The sequence below is a fragment of the Heterocephalus glaber genome, unplaced genomic scaffold (genome assembly GCF_053883595.1).
Source record: "Heterocephalus glaber isolate CG9 unplaced genomic scaffold, H.glaber_assembly_v1.0 deba00001060, whole genome shotgun sequence".
Taxonomy (NCBI): domain Eukaryota; kingdom Metazoa; phylum Chordata; class Mammalia; order Rodentia; family Bathyergidae; genus Heterocephalus; species Heterocephalus glaber.
In genome coordinates this window covers 1,646,152-1,665,535 of record NW_028258185.1, presented here as the reverse complement: position 1 = coordinate 1,665,535, position 19,384 = coordinate 1,646,152, and the positions used below count along the sequence as shown (strand labels likewise).

Genomic DNA, 19,384 nt, shown 5'->3' with positions numbered 1-19,384 from the left:
TGGAAATCTTGAGGTACCAGAGATGGGGCAGAGTACAGACAGAGCTGGCTGGCCTGTGTTCTCCAGGCCATGCAGCCTGGCTTAGCAGAATCAAGCTCTGCTCTGGATCCCAAGGGAATGAGGGTCCCAGTTCATGGTAAGGGCGTCACCAAGTGCTATACAAGCTCACATCTGGTTTCTCAGGAAGTGAGCTACACATCTGCTTTTGGGAAGCAGTTATTTGCCAAATAAGCCTCGTTTCTCAGCAACCATTGTAGCCCCCAGGGCCACAAGTAATGGGGAGCCTTTCCTAACCCTCCCTGCCTCCCCAGAAGTTTGGAAGAAACTGCTGCTCCTTGCTCAGCAGCAGCAGCCTTCTGGTTGGACAATACACTCTCTGTCCTGAGCCAGGGGATCCGCCTCTGGAGTCAGCTGTGCCCCTTCCCCCACTCTTCCTGGTTTCCAGTGCCCAAACCCTCCACGAAGTTCTCCTGACCCAGTGGTCCAGCCAGGGCAGCCCCACACTCAAAGCTCCTTCTCCAGTCCTTTTCACTCCAGCAACCTGAGTGCACTGTTTCTGGCATGGGATCATCCCAGGCCATGGAAGAGGGGGTTCTGCATTTGGGCCTCCCTCTGCATAGTCAAGGTAAGAAAACCTGCATGGAGGGAGGTCAGAGGGTGTTTCTGAAATTTGGTTTCACTTTTTATCAATAGCAGCCTGGCTTTCTCCCCTTCCCTTCCCTTCCCTTCCCCTTCTGAAGCTCCCACTGCTCTGAGCTGGTAAACATGATGCCTGGCTGGCTCCTGAACCCCTATTTTTATTCCACCCCACCAAGCTTTTTCCTGTATAATCTACTCTCAATCTTTCTCATCAGGTTCCTGCAGAATTCTTCTCAATACCAACCCTGAGGGTAGAAATTAAGCCTGGAGTGGAAGTTGAGCCACCCATCTTGTGAGCCACTTCTGACTCCTTGGAACCTCAAAAGTTCCTCTTCTTGGTTGGCCAGGCAGAGCAGTGGTACCGGCAGGGGCATGCGCTTCTAGCCCTGCCCACCTCTCTGGGATCCAATCAAGTCCCTCTGTGCCTTTAGATTAGAACCTACTTCCATGGCATGCATCCCAGGGCCCAGCCACAGCCCTGAGAAGTACTGTGAAGGGCCAGGTGTTAGCTGCAGAGTCCAAAGAAATGAACAAATTTCCCCATCTCATGTTGCAGAAATACACACAACGACCTTCAGCCTTGCCCTTTCCCAGTAGCCTCCAATCCCTGCCACTCCTCTGGCTTTCCCTAACTCCTACCTCTCCCAGGGCACCTCCCATGCTTTCCCAGTTCCTCGCTGATCCCTTCCTGCAGGGCCGGGTAACTCCAGCTGCTCTATTGATCCTCTGAAGCTGCCTACTGAGCGCTAACTCAGCCAAGAGCAGTAAAATCAAGGCTTCCTGTCTTGACCATATCCACCCCTCCCAGATCCCAGTCTGGGGGGATCCACACTGGCACCATGCCCTGCCTCTTTCCTGCACCCAGATTAGAATCCAGTCCTCCGCCCCCTTTAAATCAGAACCAGACTTCCCAGCTTTTGCCAAAGACGAGCACAGAAGGGATTCAGCTGAGACAAGGAGGCCCAGAGGGCCTTAGAGCCAGCAGTGCTGGCTGCTTTGGGCAGGTACTGGGCATGGAGCCCTGGGCACTGGCTTCACAGATTCCTCCCCCACCCCTCCAGTTTTCATCATGGAAACTGCAGTGGGGAGGGAAGCATCAGGAGAGTTTCAGTAAATGCTCTCTGCTATCCTGGGAACACAGCTCAGTGGCAGAGCACTTGCCTAGCATGGGCAAAGCCCTGGGTTCAACCCCCACTACTGCCCCCAGAAAAGAAATGCTCAATATTAAAGAACGCTGGGAAATCAGGAAGGGCAATAGGTTCAGAGCTTCTAAGACATCCGATTTCATCCTCTCCCCACCACCTTCCCCTCCAGAGTAGCACAAACCAGCCCTATGGCCCATTAGCTCAATTCCAGAAGTTCCTATCCAGACGCAGACACTGCAAAAGAAAGGCATGAGGTCAAATCATATAAGAACTCCCAGTGGGACTTCAGTTAAAAGTAAGACCTTAGTGATGGCCCAACTCCAAAGCAGGAGACGGGGGAAAGGGGAGTACTGGAGTTGCTTTGGGGTGGAGGTGTGGGCTTGAACCTGCTGTGCAGTCTTGGCTCTGAGTCCTCTTGGGAGAAGAGATGGCACAGAAGTCTCTCATGAGGTAGAGCGAATCAGGAGCGGTGTTCAGCGACCAAGTGTCCTCACCTGCCCCCGACGCCCCCACTAGGTCGGGCCAGATCTCACATACACCCTTGAGGAGGGGCTGCAGGAAGAGGCTGAGGCTTCCAAGCGATTTTCTGCCCCCTTTCTTTTCTCTTTTGGACTAATGTCCTCCTTTCCTTATGTATCTATCTACTGGCTCACGCGTTTCTTCCCGCCTATCCGCCGCCGGTCGGTCAGTCTCTTCCTCGACTGTCGGTCAACCGTCTCCGGGTCTCCCCGTCTCCAACGTTTTCCCATCCCGTGTGCCCTGGGCCCGTCTTTCTCCGTATCTGCCCAGCTCTATTCCCTGGCTTCGAGGTTCTGCCTGACTCAGCGGACTCTGCCAGTCTGCGAGGTCTTTTCCTCCCTGCTCGGCGAGCGCGGCTTCACCGGCAGAAGGTGGGGAGAAGACGGAGAAAGGAGGCGGCCGTGGGCGGGGAACTGCGGAACGGGATTGGAGCCGGGGAAGGAGGGAGCCGCGAGGGCGGGCGGGCGGAGGCGACGGCCGCGGGCGCAGCGCGCGGCGGGGGCGGGAGGCAGCCTGCCGAAAGCCCGCTCCCGCCGCCCCGCGCCTCCTGCGCGTCCCGCGGTTCGGCTGGCCGGGATGGGATGGCCCGGGGGCGCCCCCTGCTGCTGCCCTGCCCCACCGCGCCCCCGCCCCGCAGGGCGCCCCCCGAAGGTGAGTGGCCGCGCCTCCCGGGGAGGAAGGAAGGAAGGAAGGGCGGACGGCGACAGCCTCTGCGTCACACCGCACGGGGAGTGCCTGGGGCGAGCGCCAGGGGGCGCCGGGGATTGAGGGGCACGGGGGGCATGGGGGGCGGGGTCCTCCAGGGCTGAGCCCGGCCCAGGGAGGCTGCAGCGAGCTGGGGGCAGTTGGAGGCTGGGAAGATGACCGGGCGGGGCCGGGGCACGGCCCGGTGCCACTCGCTGGGGCTGTCCCACCTTCCTGCGTCCCGGGCGCACACCCAGTCGGGCTCAGCTGCACTCTCGCACCACGCACTGCGCCGCCACCCCCTTCGCCAGGCGCCGGTCGCATGTTGTACACAGCCTGCTGCAGCTGGCAGCGGCTCCCAGGCCCTGGACTGGCAGAGTGTATGCCAGCATTTTCCTGTGCTCCTTCGTGTCTGGGGACACTGAGGCCGAAACAAGGCACCAATGTGTCTAATCTCAGCCCACACACCAGTCCCCTTCTGCTTCTGCCGTCAAACCCCTAGACCTCTCTGGGCCCACCCGCTTGTACTGCCCTCTTTCTTCCTCTCCTCTGGGCCTCACCCCTCCTCCGTGGCCAGGCTCCCAGCCTCTTATCCAACCACAGCTATTTCTAGGAAGGGGGGTGTGGGCGGGAGGGTTTCTCCAAACAAACCCAAGGCTTGGGCTTCAGAGGGGGCCCAGCTGGGGGAAAGGCTAACAGACTTCAGAATGTTCCTAGCCCTGGCTGGCAGAATGTGAAGGTCTAAGGGGGTCTGATGATGCCTTCCCATCCATCTGCCAGTAGCTACTTTTTCTTCCAGGCTCATGGGGATCCTTTCCCCACCTCCCCTGAGGTGCTCCACAGGGTGGGAAGAGACTCCAAGCCACAGGGATGGTGGCCACCCAGCACCTGACTTAGCCCCATCCTCACTGCAGTCACTGCTTGGGCCTTGCTGGGCCTGGATGGCCAGGGTCTGAGACCAGTGAAGGTCAGAGGATGTTTGGGGACTTCTTCCAGGGGAGAAAACCTTCAGCTCCTTTGGAGACAGCAGGGATAGGAAGCAGCATGCTGCAAAGGTCCTGGTCAAGGTTATGTGCCGGGAGAACAGGAGGAATGGGGGGGTGGGAGCCACCCTCACCCACTGCAGTGCTCTGTTCTCCCCAGCAGGGCTGGGTGCTGGACCAGGCCAGACCCAGTCGCCCACCTGACCTGGGGCCTGGAGTGTCCTGGGGCACAGCCAGGACAAGGTGGTTGGGTGTGTGGAGGTCAGTCGCAGAACCAGCATCCCTCTCTAGTGACAGGCTGGAGGCTCGGATCTTGCCACACAAATGCCACCTCCTGGCCAAAGTACCATGGGGACAGACTTCCTGACCTAGAGAAGTGGAACTTCCAAGAAGAAACTGCAATCTAGGCCCCGTCCAGGCAGGTCCCGAGGAGTGTCTGAACAGGAATCCCAAACCGGGGCTCATCCCAGAAAATGCAGGATTAGACCAGTCCTCCATTGGGACGGACATGAGGAAGGAGGAGGGAAGTAAAAGAACCCGTGGGAGAAGTCAGATCTGAGGGAGCTGCCTAAAACTGGGACATTCAGTAAATACTATGCAAATGCAGGGGCCCATCTGCACATTCTCTCAAGTGACAGCTTCAGCCAGTCCAAAAGGCTGTTGACCAGGACTTGGGGCTGAGGACCCCCTGCCCCAGGTCACTAATCTCTATGCTTTAGGAAGATTACTGCCCCTCTCCAAGGCCCCATCCACCTCTTTCCCTTGACTCCTGGGACAGGAAGTTGGCCATGTTCCCAGGAGGCAGGCAGGAGGCCCTGGAGGGGGTACTCAGGGAGGAAGCCTCCTGTCCAGTGCTCAGGGTCCCGAGGAAAGCAAGCAGAGCCAAGGAGAGCCATGAAGGTAGACTCAGGCTTGGGGGATCAGCCAGCCCTGGGGCCTGGGGTGCAGGGTTAGGGATCTATGAGGTATAGCTGAAACAAAGCCAAGGAACGAGGGGGTAGGGACTGTGGAACAGAGGGGGGGGGGGCAGACCTCAGGAGAAAGGCCTCAAAGGCCTTGGGCTGCAGGAGGAGAATGGATCCTTCTTGTGAGTACAGCAGTTTTCTGGCTGGAACTGGGCCTTGAAGAGTGCATGGGGGTGAGGGCAGGCAGTGCTCTTTTTCCTACTTCACAACCAGCACAACTAAGACAGGAAACTGCCTCTCAGCCCCATATTCCCTGATCCTCAGGACACTGGCTTCTGGAGCACTGTGGGTAGTAGTTCCCAGCTTCCCTCCCTCCTGGGAAGTCCCCGGGGAGCCTGAGAGTTCAAACTCAGGCTGGCTGGGACATAGTGTTCCCCACTGGCCCTTGAGCCCTGCCCTGAGACCTGAATTTCCACCCAGTCCCCATAGGGGCTGATCTCAGGACCAAGGATCCCTGCAGATCCCTGGGTAGGGTGGATTACTGAGTGCAGGACAGCTCCAAGACAGGACTGGGAAGCAAAAGATCCTGGGCTGACACTCCCAGCAGGGTAGATCCTGGGAATCTGATCTCCTGGCCTCCCCCACATCCTCCCCCCCCCCCCACACACACACTTCCTGGAGCAGCGACCTGCCCCCTTCCCGCCTGCACTTCCCTCCACTTCCAGGGCCAGGCTTCTTCTCACACCAGCCAGACAGCCTACCCTCAGCCCAGGGGAAGCGGCTGCCTCCTACCAAGCAGCTTCCAGGAAGCCCCAGGCCAGGCCCCAGCATTGTTCAGGCACCACAGCCAGCACCCCAACCAGCCGGTCACCATGAAGTCCAGCAGCCCTGTGGAGAGGCTGCTCAGAGCCCTGGGGCGGAGGGACAGCAGCCGAGCCACCAGCAGGGTAGGAGTGCCTGGTGACTGGGCAAAGACGGGTGGGTGGAGGTGCGGGCAGTGGGGGAGGGAGGGGCCAGACAGGCCAGACCCTTTCCCAGTTCCAGCTTCCTCAGCCCACTCCCCTTGCGCTGCAGCCCCTCCGTCGGGCCCCTGGGTGGCAGGGCTGCAGGGTGAGCAGATGTTTGGATTGGAGTAGATCCTCCTATCTGTTTTGGTTTCTCTATCCCTTTCCTGGCTGGAGCTCAGGCCAGTCCTTGGGGTCCTGATCCCCCAAACCTGAGCCAAGGACTATCCTAGAGCCCAAGAGCTGGACTAAGAGATTGGGCCCCTTCCCTAGCCAGGGAAGCTCGTGGGGAAATGGCTTGGGAGGGTGGCAAGAAAAGCAGGAAGGAGGCCAGGTCTGCAGAATGCTTTAAACTGGAGGTTGGGTTCCCACTAACATCTGTATATGCTGGTCTGTATACGCTGTTAACTCCTAGCGCACCCAAGTATCCTAGGGGGTCCTACAAGGCTGGCCTAGCCCAGAAAAGGTCCAAGGGCAGTCAGAGACTAGAGGTGCTCCGAGTCCCTGTCGCTCCCTTTCCCCACTTCTTCCCAGCCTTACCCAGAAGCCACTCAGGACAACATGAGATAAAACTCCCAACAGAGCATTAATAATACTGCGCAAAGGAGCTGGCCGGCAGGAGAAAAATGGAAAGGAGAGAGAGCTATTAAGGAAGCAAAGTGTTCCCAGCCAGGATGGGAAAACGGACCTGTGATGGGAGTCCACGAGGGAACCTTCAGTGGGATGATGGGACTGAGCTAGGTCTGGGCAGTGCCAGGATCCCAGCCCCTTGCCTCACTGCCTCTGGCTGGGCAGGGAGTCTGTCACGCCCTCCTCATGGAATCCCACTTGAGAAGTGACTGGGAACTACATCCAGAGGCCGCAAAGCAACTAAACATCTCTTCTGAATGTCATTCCTTACTCTCCAGCACTACAAACCCCCATGCACACATATACACAACTGCTATCTGCCGCCTCAATGCACAAAGAGTAAACATGTTGTTCTGACCATGGGGGAGGGGGCATGTCAGCTGCCTAGAGCATGGGGACAGCAGGAGCCAGAGCAGGGCTGCCTGAGGCCACTCCTGCCTTGGGCTGGCTGGGCTCAGTCTGGGGTTGTATGGCTGCTATCCTGTATGTCTGGACCCCCTGCTCACTCTGCACACAGCCCTCCATCGGGGGAGGCCGAGACCATAGTGTCAGAGCGCAGCACACTCCCACCCAGTGACAAAGGCATCACACAGCAGGGCCACGTGAGGGGCCTAAGTGATCCCTTGGGGAGGAGCTGACCCAGCAAAGGTGATGCAAGGGTCACATTCCAAGCACTGTTGAGGACAGGCCTCATGACTGCCCTGGAATGGCTGTGGCCAAGTGTGTCCCATGAGTCTGGGAGCTAGAAGGGAACAGAGGAAGGAGAGTGCTGCAGAGATAAGGCAAGGCCCCTGCCCAGGCCTGAAGATGGGCCTGCTGGGAACTCATGCCTCTGCCTGTCTGTCCCCCCACCCACAGCCTAGGAAAGCCGAGCCACATAGCTTCCGGGAGAAGGTTTTCCGGAAGAAAGCTCCAGTGTGCGCAGTGTGTAAGGTGACCATCGATGGGACAGGCGTCTCATGCAGAGGTGAGGCTCTCAGCCCTGTGGCTCTAAGACCCTCTGCCCAGCACCACTATGCTGCACAACTCCTGGGGCCAACTCACGTGACAGAAACTATAGTGTGCGCTGCTCCTCCAGCAGACACCAGGGTAGCGGGGAGACAGCCAGGAGACCCAAGACTCTCCACCACTTCCCATCCTGACTTGTGACTGGGGAGCTTCCCTTTCTCTTCCCCTCACTGCTGTCCTTCTGGGCAGTTGTACCCACTGCTACACTTCCCTCAAACCCCAGCCCTGCTCATCTACCCTTGCTGAAATGGGGTTCTGCTTCTAGGGCCTGGGGAGATGGAAGAGGGCGCCTTCCACTACCCCCATGGGCCTCTGTTAACCTCTCTCCTCCCCTTCTCCCCTCTAGTTTGCAAGGTGGCCACACACAGAAAATGTGAATCAAAGGTAGGTATCTGCTTCTTCTGCCTGATTTGTGAGGCCTAGAGTTCCTTCCACCTCCCCAAATAGGCCTCCCCAGCCTGGCATTGACCTTCCAGGGCTCTCTGCTCATCATTGGGCACCCCCTCCTAGGTGGCAGGGGATGCTGTGCTGGGCCCTTTAAGAGCCACCCTACTCCACCTCTGGAGGGTGGACAGTGAGACGGCAGCGTTTGTCTTGGTGCTGTGCCCAGGCTGCAGCTGGCGAGAGAATGGGGGTGGGGGAAGAGGAGGAGAACAAGGAGGAGGAAGGGCGGGGTGGGTGGGGAGAGAGCAGGATTTCAGAGACTGGGCAGCCGGATGGGCTGTGCCTTCCCTCTGGGGAAGGAAGGTCCTCAGGATGCTTGGGAAGGTCTTGGCCTAGGCCCTCCCACCATGTCAGGTAGATGGCACCCATGTCCACTGGGGACTTGAGACAGCCTCATCTCTGAGGAAGTTTCCTGGCCCTCCTCCTGTTGTGTATGTGGTGGTGGGGGGGGGGGTCCCCAGTCCTTGGAGCTGGCTTTGGGGAGCTGTGTGCCTAGGGGTGGGGTCTCCCACTAAAAGAGGCCAGTGTCCGGCCCGGCCGTGGCCTGCCTGTATGGCTCTATATATAACTCCTGTCCTGAGGCTGAATGAATGAGGGTCTGTATGGGCAGGAGGCTGAGAGCCAAGAGCAACAAGTGGGGGCCCAAGGGGTGGGGGACTGAGAGGCCAGAGGGAAGGCTCCCTTAAATAGAGGAACCTCAGCTGGAGCCTGTGCCCATCCGCTGACAGCCCCTCCACCTTCTTGCTGAAACTGAGGAGTTGCCCATCCTCAAGTCCAGGAGAGCTCATTTCTCAGGAGCTCAGCCCCTCCGTCTCCTTCCAGGTGACTTCATCCTGTCAGGCCTTGCCCCCTGCGGAACTGGTGAGTGTGCTGGATGGGGCAGGGAAGGCAGGGAACCCCTGCCCGCGTGTCCAAAGGTCTGGTGGCCTCATAGAGGGCCCCTGGAGGTTACCTAAAACTGTGTGCCATGGGTAGTCATCATCCTGGCCAGAAAAAAATAGCTGAACCCTCTGCTGTTCTTGTCCCCTCTCCCAGGGGGTGGAGGGACCTGCCCTCCCAAGTACCCCCCCCCATTTGTCCTTGCCCGGCCCTAACCACTCCCCTTTTCCCTCCCATTACCCTCTAGCGGCGAAACACGGCCCCAGTAAGGCGCATAGAGCATCTGGTAAGGTGATGCTGGGGGAGGGGGGACAGGTGGCTTTAGGATTAGGGACTTAGGTTTCCTGAGGACAAAAGTACTGTAGATGGAATTCGGGATGGGGAGCCTAGAATACGGGCACCCAAAGAGAAGTCCAGTCACGGCCTCTCACCCCTCAGGGATCCACCAAGTCCCTGAACCACTCAAAGCAGCGCAGCACTCTGCCAAGGTGAGTGCGGCGGGGGTGGCCCCATGTGACCCCTTTCCACCGGCCCCATACCTCTGCCCAGAGCAGTGCCCTCTCCAAAGCTCCCAGGGCAGCCCCCCCCCCCCCGCCTAGAGTGGCACCCTCCCTCTGGACCCACCCACCCGCAGCACTCAGCGGGCCTAATCGCCGGCTGAGATACCCTCCCATCATACTGGCCACCTCCGGGTGCCCTGCTCCTGCGTCCCCTACGGTGGCTTCGTCCCCTCCCCAGGAGTTTCAGCCTGGACCCGCTCATGGAGCGGCGCTGGGACTTGGACCTCACCTACGTGACGGAGCGCATCTTGGCCGCGGCCTTCCCAGCGCGGCCAGACGAGCAGAGACACCGGGGCCACCTGCGAGAGCTGGCCCACGTGCTGCAATCCAAGCACCGGGACAAGTACCTGGTGAGGGGCGCGACCAGCCGGAGTCAGCCAATGAAAGGGCTGGGCGGTGCGTAGGTGGGCGAGGCTACTCCTGCGGAAGGGAAGGACAGGGCCGGGGGCGCGGGCGTGACTGGAGCGCGGCAGGGAGCTGCCGAAACGCGGGTCGTGGTCCGCAGTCTACTGTGCCAACACCTGGACCATGCCTTAGCTACTTCCTTATTTCAGAGGACTCTTACGGAGGGTCCACCTCCAGCGTGCCTCGCTGTCTTGAGATCACTTCCATCTAAAGCCCTCCTCTTCCTTTCAGCTCTTCAACCTTTCTGAGAAAAGGCATGACCTAAACCGCCTAAATCCCAAGGTAGGGAGAATGGCCTGCCCAGCTACCAAAGCAAACCACCCTGGCCCAAGAGCACCCCAGGATCCTCGTTATTAATAGTAGCAGTTGGCATCCATTTCACTCTAAAGCGCTCTTCCACATGACTCCTAAATTACTTGAAACACCACAAAACAAGGGAACAGGTATCAGCCAAACTGTATGTGTAAAGAAAGCGGGCGGGGGGGGGGGGCGTTAAATAGACCAAAAACGAAAGAAAAACCGTTTAAACAGAAAGTGCTGGGACTATTGTGGACAACTAGCAGGCCCTGACCTTACCCTAGACCCCTGCCTCTTGTCCCTTTTGCATCCCCACCGGTCTCTCTGTTCATGTCCCCCTCCTTGCACCCATATGTCTGCAGGTCCAGGACTTCGGCTGGCCTGAGCTGCATGCCCCACCCCTGGACAAACTGTGCTCCATCTGCAAAGCCATGGAGACGTGGCTCAGTGCTGACACACAGAATGTGGTTGTGCTGTACTGCAAGGTGGGCTGGGACCTTGGGTCACAACTGGGACCCCTTAGCCTGCGGTCCCACAACCTCTCCATCCCTGTTTCTCTATCTCTCAGGGGAGCAAGGGCAAGCTCGGGGTCATCGTCTCTGCCTATATGCACTACAGCAAGATCTCTGCAGGGTGAGGCCCCATCGCCTGAGCTCCGCTTTCTCAGTGGTCGTCCTGAGCTCCTGTAGGAGCCTGCCTCTATGTTCAGAGAGCGCCTCACTGTAAACTTGGTGTCTCACCTCCTTTTATGGCTTGTACTTCCCCATAGTCTCCAGCAGGTGGCTTGTATTAGTTTCCTAGGGGTGCCATGACAGAGCACCACAAACTGGGTTGTTTAAAATAATAGAATTCATGATTCTAGAGACCACAAGTCCAAGCATCAAGGGTCAGCAGGCCTTGCTTTCTCTGACTCTGGGTAGAACTGTTTCTTGCCTCTAGCTTCCAGTGGGGGAAGCAACCTTTGGTGCTCCTCGGCTTACAGCTGTCTCACTCCAGCCTCTGCCTCTGTTGTGATGCTCTCTCTGTGTGTCTTCTCTTCCCTTCTACACTTGATCTTAGCCAAAAGGCCAAGAAGCAATACCTCTTCTCTTCTTTCAGTAGTGGGGATTCAACCCAGGGCCTCCTGCATGCTAAGCAAGCACTCTACCACTGAGCCACATTCCCAGCCTCCTCTTCTCTTATAAGGACCAATCGAATTGGATTAAGGGTCCACCCTACTCCTGCATGATCTCGTCTTAACTAATTACGTCTTCAAGACCCTATTTCCACATAAGGTCACATTCTGAGGTACATATCTTTTGGGGGGGGCCATAATTTGACCCATAACCTAGTTTCACTGCCCCATTTTTCAGGTGAGGATGGTAAAGTCCAGGGAACAATTGCCTGAAGCCCAAAAACTAGTCAAGTGACTGTTTTGTGGTGCTTCTAGTTCTCCTATCACCACTCTGGGCTTCCTCCTTCCCTGCATCTTTCGGATGGGTGGCCAAGACAAAGCTACCCATAAACCCCCAATCTGGCCCCACACTCCCCAGGGCAGACCAGGCACTGGCTACTCTCACCATGAGAAAATTCTGCGAGGACAAGGTGGCCACAGAACTGCAACCCTCTCAGCGCCGGTGAGTAGCCTGACCAGGGAGAAGATTGAGTTCTCTCTTCATGCAGCACACCTTAACTGGGCCACTCTTATGTACAGGCACTGTGTCCAGTGCTGAGAAGTTAGAACAGACCATATCCCTGCTCTCATGAAGCTTATATGTTAACAGAGTAGAAGGCAACAAGCCTGGGAATTAGTAGATCATTCTGGATAATGATAAATTCTGTGAAGCTAAGCCTGGTGCAGTGGCTCATGTCTGTAATCCCAGCTACTTGGGAGGCTCAGGCAGGGAGATTACAAGTTCAAGCTTAGCCTGGGCAATTTAGTGAGACCCTGTCTCAAAATTAAAAAGTAGAAAGGGCTAGAGATGTAGCTCAGTGATGCAGTGCTTGCCTAGCATATACAATGTCCTTAGTTCAATCCCTAGTACAGAGAGAGAGGGAGAGAGAGGGAAGAAGGAGGAGAAGGAGGAGGAGGAAGAAGAAAGAAAAGCTAAGCCTTGTGATAAAGACAGACTCTCGGGGTAGGCAAGGCATGCCAGTATAACATGAAGCAGAGATCTAGGAGACCTAGCATTCCAGTTAGAGGGAATGCAAGTACAAACAAAACCTTTAAGGTAACAAGAGAGATTGAAGTCAATGCAAGGAAGAACTTTCCAGTGAGTGGGAAGATGGGAGGAAGAGCTGAGAAGAGCAGGCCCTCCAAGCTTGAGTGGAGAATATGGGTGGTTGAAGTGATTCAAGGAGCCTTCTAGAACCCTCTAGGCTTATGTTCTCCTGGATATTCTCCTACCAGGTATATCAGCTATTTCAGTGGGCTGCTGTCTGGCTCCATTAGGATGAACAGCAGCCCTCTCTTCCTACACTCTGTGCTTGTGCCCATGCTGCCAGCCTTTGAACCCAGCACAGGTGAGCCCACCTGAGAAGTACTCCATAGGGAGGGACCCTCCCATCCCCTCCACTCAGTTCCCATCATACACCTTCTCCTCTGCCCCTCCAGGCTTCCAGCCCTTCCTCAAAATATACCAGTCCATGCAGCTCGTCTACACTTCTGGAGTCTAGTGAGTCCTCTGCTCCCAAGCTCCTGACCCTCCATGGCCTTCCTTCCTCAGCTTCCTGGATGCCTGCTTTTCTGGCCTTCCCAGACCTGGGCTTCTGGCTCTAGCCACTGCACCTGAAAATTAATACCACTACCATAGAACCCATTTTACAGATGGGCAGGCTGAGGCTCAGCTGACCATCTTTCCTGGAGGGTTCACTCTGATCCCCCAGCTCCCTCCTGACTGCATAGCCACCTCTGCTTTACCCAGTAGCTCTGACTTGGTTCTCTCTGCCCCAGTCACATCACAGGCCCTGGTCCCCAACAGATCTGCATCAGCCTGGAACCAGCCCTGCTCCTCAAAGGCGATGTTATGGTGAGAGGATCCTAGCAATAAGCAAAGCCCAGGAATGGGTGGGGGTGGGGTGTGTCCTGCTGGCCACATAGTCACCTGGCAACTCATTAATTCAAGGCAGACTAGAGAGGGAAAGGGGAATCCCCCAGTTGGAATGGTCACCTTGAGGTTGAGGCAGGGCAGAAGCTGTAACCAAGCAGTCCCAGGGCAGAGGCACAGAAGAGTAACGTAGACATGAAGGCCTGACTGTCCAGCTCACCTTCCCCCAGGTAACCTGCTATCACAAGGGAAGCCGGGGGACGGACCGGACTCTCGTGTTCCGAGTTCAGTTCCACACATGTACCATCCATGGACCACGGCTCACCTTCCCCAAGGACCAGCTGGACGAGGCCTGGGCAGGTGGGTGAGGCCAGTGGTATGGGAGCCGGAGCTCTGTGAGGGTGGCCAGGTGGCAGCAGGTAGGAAAGGGTGGTGTGGGCAGGGCCCACACTTCATTGTCCCCTCCCCACAGATGAGAGGTTCCCCTTCCAGGCCTCTGTGGAGTTTGTCTTCTCCTCTAGCCCTGAGAAGATCAAAGGTAAGAGTGAGGACTTGGATGGGGGACTGAAGGTTGTACGTCCCAGCTCCTCAACCCTTTGGTTGCCCTTATAGGAAACACCCCACAGAATGACCCCTCGGTCTCTGTGGACTACAATACCTCGGAGCCCGCTGTGCGTTGGGACTCCTATGAGAACTTCAACCAACACCATGAGGACAGCATGGACAGTATGTGGGGGGGCCCTGAGGCAGGCGGGTGTGCAGGGTCATGGCAGGGAGGGGTAGCACACACCTTTCTCCCCAGAAAGAACTCCCCCGAGACAGCAGGGAGCTCCCACTGGAACCTCCAGGGCGGGCATCCCTGCTCATTAACCGTCCCCGAATTACCCACTCAGGCTCCTTGACCCACACTCGAGGACCCCTGGATGGTAGTCCTTATGCCCAGGTGCAGCGGCCTCCCCATCAGACTCCACCAGCTCCCTCTCCAGAGCCACCGCCGCCCCCCATGCTCTCTGTCAGCAGCGACTCTGGCCACTCATCCACACTGACCACAGAGCCAGCTGCCGAATCCCCTGGCCGGCCACCCCCGACAGCTGCTGAGCGGCTGGAGCTAGATCGCCTTCTGGGAGGCTGTGGAGCGGCCAGTGGGAGCCGGGGAGCCGGGCGTGAGACAGCCATCCTAGACGACGAAGAACAGCCCTCTGTGGGCGGTGTCCCCCACCTCGGAATGTATTCAGCCCACAGGCCTGGCCTCAGCCGACACTGCTCCTGCCGCCAGGCCTACCGGGAACCCTGTGGGGTCCCCAATGGGGCCTACTACCGGGCAGAGGGAACCCTGGAGAGGCGGCGGCTGCCCTACAGGGGCTATGAGGGTCCTCCCCAGAGCTATTCTGAGGCCTCTATGGAGAAGAGGCGCCTCTGCAGATCGCTGTCTGAGGGGCCATACCCCTACCCACCTGAGCTGGCAAAGCCAGCCAATGGGGACTTTGGCTACCGTGCCCCAGGCTACCGAGAGGTGGTGATCCTGGAGGACCCTGGGGTGTCTGCCTTATGCTCATGCCCAGCCTGTGAGGAGAAGCTGGCACTACCCACAGCAGCCCTTTATGGACTGCGGCTGGAGAGGGAAGCTGGGGAGGGGTGGGCCAGCGAGGCTGGCAAGCCTCTCCTGCATCCAGTGCGGCCTGGGCACACACTGCCTCTCCTAGTGCCAACCTATGGGCATCACCATGCCCCAGTGCCTGACTACAGCTGCCTGAAGCCACCTAAGGCAGCTGAGGAAGCACATGAAGGCTGCTCCTATGCCTTGTGCCCTGAAAGCAGGTATGGGCATTCAGGGTACCCTTCCCTGGTGACCTGTGGCTATGGAGGAGCAGTTCCCAGTTACTGCCCAGCATATGGCCGGCTGCCTCATAGATGTGGATCTCCAGGTGAGGGCAGAGGGCATCCTAGCCCTGGTGCACACTCACCACAGGCTGGCTCCATTTCCCCGGGGAGCCCATCCTACCCACAATCCAGGAAGCTGAGCTACGAGATCCCTGTGGAGGAAAGAGGGGACAAATACCCACTGGCTTCAGCAGGACCCTTGGCGTCTACAGGTGAGGGTCACTGGAATGGACATACCTAAGGCAGAGGAAGGTTCTAGAAGACCATGGGGAAGCCAAGAAAGAAGGTACAGGGTACAAAATACTCAGCCAATACAAGAGCCAGTTCCTGCTCACAGTCCCTCCTCTTCCTTCACCAGAGTCACCTGAGCCACTGTCCTGGAGGGAGGGCCCCAGTGGGCACAGCACACTGCCTCGGTCCCCCCGAGATGCACAGTGCAGCGCCTCTTCAGAGTTGTCTGGTCCCTCCACGCCTCTGCACACCAGCAGCCCAGTCCAGGGCAAGGAGAGGTACACAGAGGGCCTGGGCTAAGCTGCCACTTCTGTTTCCAAGCAGGCAGTGCTCGGGTGGGGAGCTCCAAGCAGGGCTCTGCTGACTATTTGTTCTTCCGCCCTGCAGCACCCGACAACAGGACACCAGGTCCCTCACCTTGGCACCCACTCAGAGACTGAGTCCCAGTGAGGCCTTGCCCCCTATTTCCCAGGGAGGCCCTGAAAAGGCTCCTGAGCAGCCAGCAAGAAGTGCCCTAGAGCCTCGGGGCCCCAGCCCCTTCTCCTTACCCTGTTCTCCCAGCTCACCCAAGGATTGGCCTCAGGAAAGGAGCCCAGGGCGTTACTCAGACAGTGCCAGTCCTCGGGGCCCTGTGCCCACCACGCTGCCTGGCCTTCGCCATGCCCCCTGGAAGGGACCTCGAGGCCCCCCAGACAGCCCAGATGGGTCCCCCCTCACCCCTGTGCCTACACAGATGCCTTGGCTTGTGGCCAGCCCAGAGCCACCTCCGAGCTCACCCACACCTGCCTTTCCCCTGGCCACATCCTATGATACCAATGGCCCGACTCAGCCTCCACTTCCTGAAAAACGCCATCTGCCTGGCCCTGGGCAACAGCCAGGACCCTGGGGCCTAGAGCAGGCATCACCACCAGCCAGAGGCACCAGTCACCATGTCACTTTTGCACCTCTGCTTCCAGATAATGCCACCCAACCCCCAGGTATGAGGCCTTGAGAGAGGGTGGGGCAACTTTGAGAGAATCCATTCTATCAGAGAGGGGAACTGGGGACTGGTGAATTCTGGGATCTGAACTCACTCCTTACTGTTCTAGAGCCCCCTGCACAAGAAAGCCAAAACAATGTCAAGTTCGTCCAGGATACATCTAAATTTTGGTACAAGCCACACCTGTCCCGTGACCAAGGTAAGAAGCCAGCTTTTTCCCATCCTGCCCTAACTTCCAGGGCTTCTGTCTTGGCTTGTAAATCCAATCATACTTGAAGCCCTTGGCTCCTCCTGTCTCAGCTTGTTTACCTTGGCCAAATCTCTCACCAGCAGGTGATTCTGGGCTTTGGGCCCAAGAAGGTTAGACTCAACATTGTCAAAGCTCCTGCCTGGCCAGGCATGGCAGTACATGCTTGTAATCCCAGCATTCAGGAGTTTGAGGCAGAAGGATCACAAGTTTTTTGTTTGTTTGTTTTGTTTTGTTTTTGGACCAGGGATCAAACTTAGGACCTTGCACTTTTGAGGCAGGTACCAGCACCACTGAGATAAATCCCTGGCCCCTATTTTTTGTTTTTGGTTTGTTTTTTGGGGGGTACCCAGGATCAAACTCAGGACCTTGCACTTGCAAGGTAGGCTTGGTGCCACTGAGCTAAATCCCCGGCCCCATGGAGGATCACAAGTTTGAGGCCAGCCTAGACTATGTAGCATGACTCTGTCTCAAATAAATAAATAAATAAACAAACAAACAAATAATAATAAAGTTCTGTCTCCAGACTCCTCCCACACTTATAGCCATCAGGGCCAGAGAGGCCTAGAAATTTGTTAGCAGAAGGATGCATGCGGCTCAGCCAGCCACTGTGCCAACTTCTCTTCCCTTTGATCCGTCTCTACTACCCTACAGCCATTGCCCTGCTGAAGGACAAGGACCCTGGAGCCTTCCTGATCAGAGACAGTCATTCATTCCAAGGAGCTTACGGGCTGGCCCTCAAGGTGGCTACACCTCCACCCAGTGCCCAGCCCTGGAAAGGTACAGAATGCCCAAGCCCCAAGGAGGCAGGAGGAGGTGGGAAGAAGTTGCAGAGGCAAGATGCGGGGCTACTCAGAAGAGTCCCATCAAGGGAGAAGCTAAAGAACCTGGGACCTGGTAAAGCCTTACTCTCCTCTCCCCTCCCCTCAGGGGACCCCTTGGAACAGTTGGTCCGCCATTTCCTCATTGAGACTGGGCCCAAAGGGGTGAAGATCAAAGGCTGTCCCAGTGAGCCCTACTTTGGTGAGAAGCCCGAACATGGGGAAGCTTCCACCAGGCTGGCTGCGGCAGAAGCCAAAGGAATTTGGAAGGGTGGAAGAGAACACTGGAGGCACCCAGGACTTTTCTTACCTCCTCTCCCACAGGCAGCCTGTCCGCCTTGGTCTCTCAGCACTCCATCTCCCCCATCTCCCTGCCCTGCTGCCTGTGCATTCCCAATAAAGGTGGGTAATTTGTCTTCCTCACCTCGCCCAGCCCCTCCAGCCAAGGAAGAATCCAGAGCCTGGCTCCAAACTTTCCCTTGACAGAGGGAGTTCTCTAGCTCCTAGGGAACGCTGTTCTTCCTTCTCACCTTCCTTGTTGGCCTTCATTTCCCCCAGATCCTCTGGAAGAGGCCCCAGAGGCTCCAGTGCCCAGCAACATGAGCACAGCAGCAGACCTCTTGCGTCAAGGTGCAGGTAGAGGCACTCTTGTGACTTCTGTGCATTCTGACATCACTGGCTGGGGAAAGTGCAAGAGCTGATGGGGGGTGGGGGAAAAATGAGCACCTGGAAGTCCACAGGGCCATGCCCCCTCAATGACCACTTCCTGGCCCTCTAGCCTGCAGTGTGCTCTACCTGACCTCAGTGGAGACAGAGTCACTGACAGGTCCTCAAGCCGTGGCCAAGGCCAGCTCTGCAGCTCTGAGCTGCAGCCCTCGCCCAACACCAGCCATGGTCCACTTCAAGGTCTCAGCCCAGGGGATTACACTAACAGATAACCAAAGAAAGTGAGTCTGGGCACCTGCCCCAAGGAACCGGGCCTCTGGGGGCCCAGGTCTCTGAGAGTGAGCTTTCTACCCATCATGCCTCCTCACAGGCTCTTCTTCCGCCGCCATTACCCAGTGAGCAGCATCACCTTCTCTAGCACTGACCCTCAGGACCACAGGTGAGCCTCCTTCCAAGCCTCCCCCAGCCCTGAATCCTGCTGGCCCCGGCTCAACTCCTTCAGTAGCCGTGGCTGGGCTGCCCTCCCTCACAGCCCTTCTCCTTTTGCAGATGGACCAACCCAGATGGCACCACCTCCAAGTAAGCATCCTCCATGAGGCCAGCCCTTCCCTCCCAGGACCCTGACACCTCCATCTTCCTCTGCCCTCGCATGAGTCAACCTAGCCATGGCCAGTCAGTCCCCAGTGAAAGGATGCAAAGGCCCCACCCCGTCTTGGATTTGTTCCTCTAGGATCTTTGGTTTTGTGGCCAAGAAGCCAGGAAGCCCCTGGGAGAATGTGTGCCACCTCTTTGCGGAGCTTGACCCAGACCAACCTGCAGGTGCCATTGTCACCTTCATCACCAAAGTTCTACTGGGCCAGAGAAAATGAAGGAAGGCCACAAGCTCAGAGCCAAGTCAACACTGCACCATTCTCAGCACCCCACTGCCCTCACTTTCCCTGGCCTGGACCCAGGTGCCCCGGAGCCAGCACTCTCCCTAAAGAAAAGGGAGCAGGCATCGACCTGGGCCATTGCTCTTCCCCCACCCAGCCTGCTAAGCTAAGTGGATGGGCCCATGAGATGATCTGGTATGTGAGCAGATGGCAGAGACAGGCACGTGAAGGGTGAGGAGGCATCAGCGGTTAAGCCCTGAAGCGGGGTAAGGACAGCCTCACCTGCAGAGCATCAGCCCTGCAGGGGAGCCAGGCCCTGTCAGCTCCACCCAGCTGCAGGTCCCAGCATGGCGGACAGAGGGGAGAGGTAGGGGAGCAAGTCAGTCCCTCCTCTACCTCCCTTTTGAGCAGAGATCAGAGTGGGACCACAAAGATAAGGTGAAAAAAAGAGAGTCTATTTTTGTCTAATAAAGAATTTCTATAAACTTTCATCGGAGCTGAGATCTTACTCATAGAAGGGTCAAAGCCTCCATTGCCCAGGAGCATACCTAGGCTTCCT

The 19,384-nt window shown here is 57.3% G+C and overlaps 1 protein-coding gene across 6 annotated transcripts; it reads left to right on the top strand.

The window, feature by feature from the left end:
* Positions 1-453: 453 nt before the first annotated feature.
* Positions 454-19,314, top strand: Tns2 (tensin 2). 6 transcript variants are annotated; one of them, XM_087209730.1, is made up of 30 exons: positions 2,809-2,954; positions 5,601-5,822; positions 7,368-7,476; positions 7,864-7,901; positions 8,784-8,822; positions 9,088-9,126; positions 9,279-9,328; positions 9,579-9,750; positions 10,037-10,087; positions 10,465-10,587; positions 10,671-10,735; positions 11,635-11,718; positions 12,492-12,604; positions 12,696-12,756; positions 13,035-13,110; positions 13,359-13,488; positions 13,571-13,666; positions 13,741-13,854; positions 14,022-15,221; positions 15,368-15,518; positions 15,628-16,217; positions 16,329-16,418; positions 17,121-17,246; positions 17,397-17,489; positions 17,612-17,689; positions 17,846-17,923; positions 18,066-18,234; positions 18,324-18,392; positions 18,503-18,532; positions 18,684-19,314. In XM_087209730.1, exons 1-30 carry the CDS (start codon positions 2,880-2,882, stop codon positions 18,820-18,822), a joined length of 4,470 nt encoding a protein of 1,489 aa, XP_087065856.1. In that variant the 5' UTR covers positions 2,809-2,879; the 3' UTR covers positions 18,823-19,314. The 6 variants fall into 6 exon arrangements, with proteins under 6 accessions (XP_021106290.1, XP_087065857.1, XP_021106288.1 ...); XM_013068478.2 differs by having other exon boundaries at positions 2,811-2,954; positions 13,601-13,666; XM_021250631.2 differs by lacking the exons at positions 2,809-2,954; positions 5,601-5,822 and adding an exon at positions 454-625.
* The last annotated feature ends 70 nt before the right edge of the window (positions 19,315-19,384 follow it).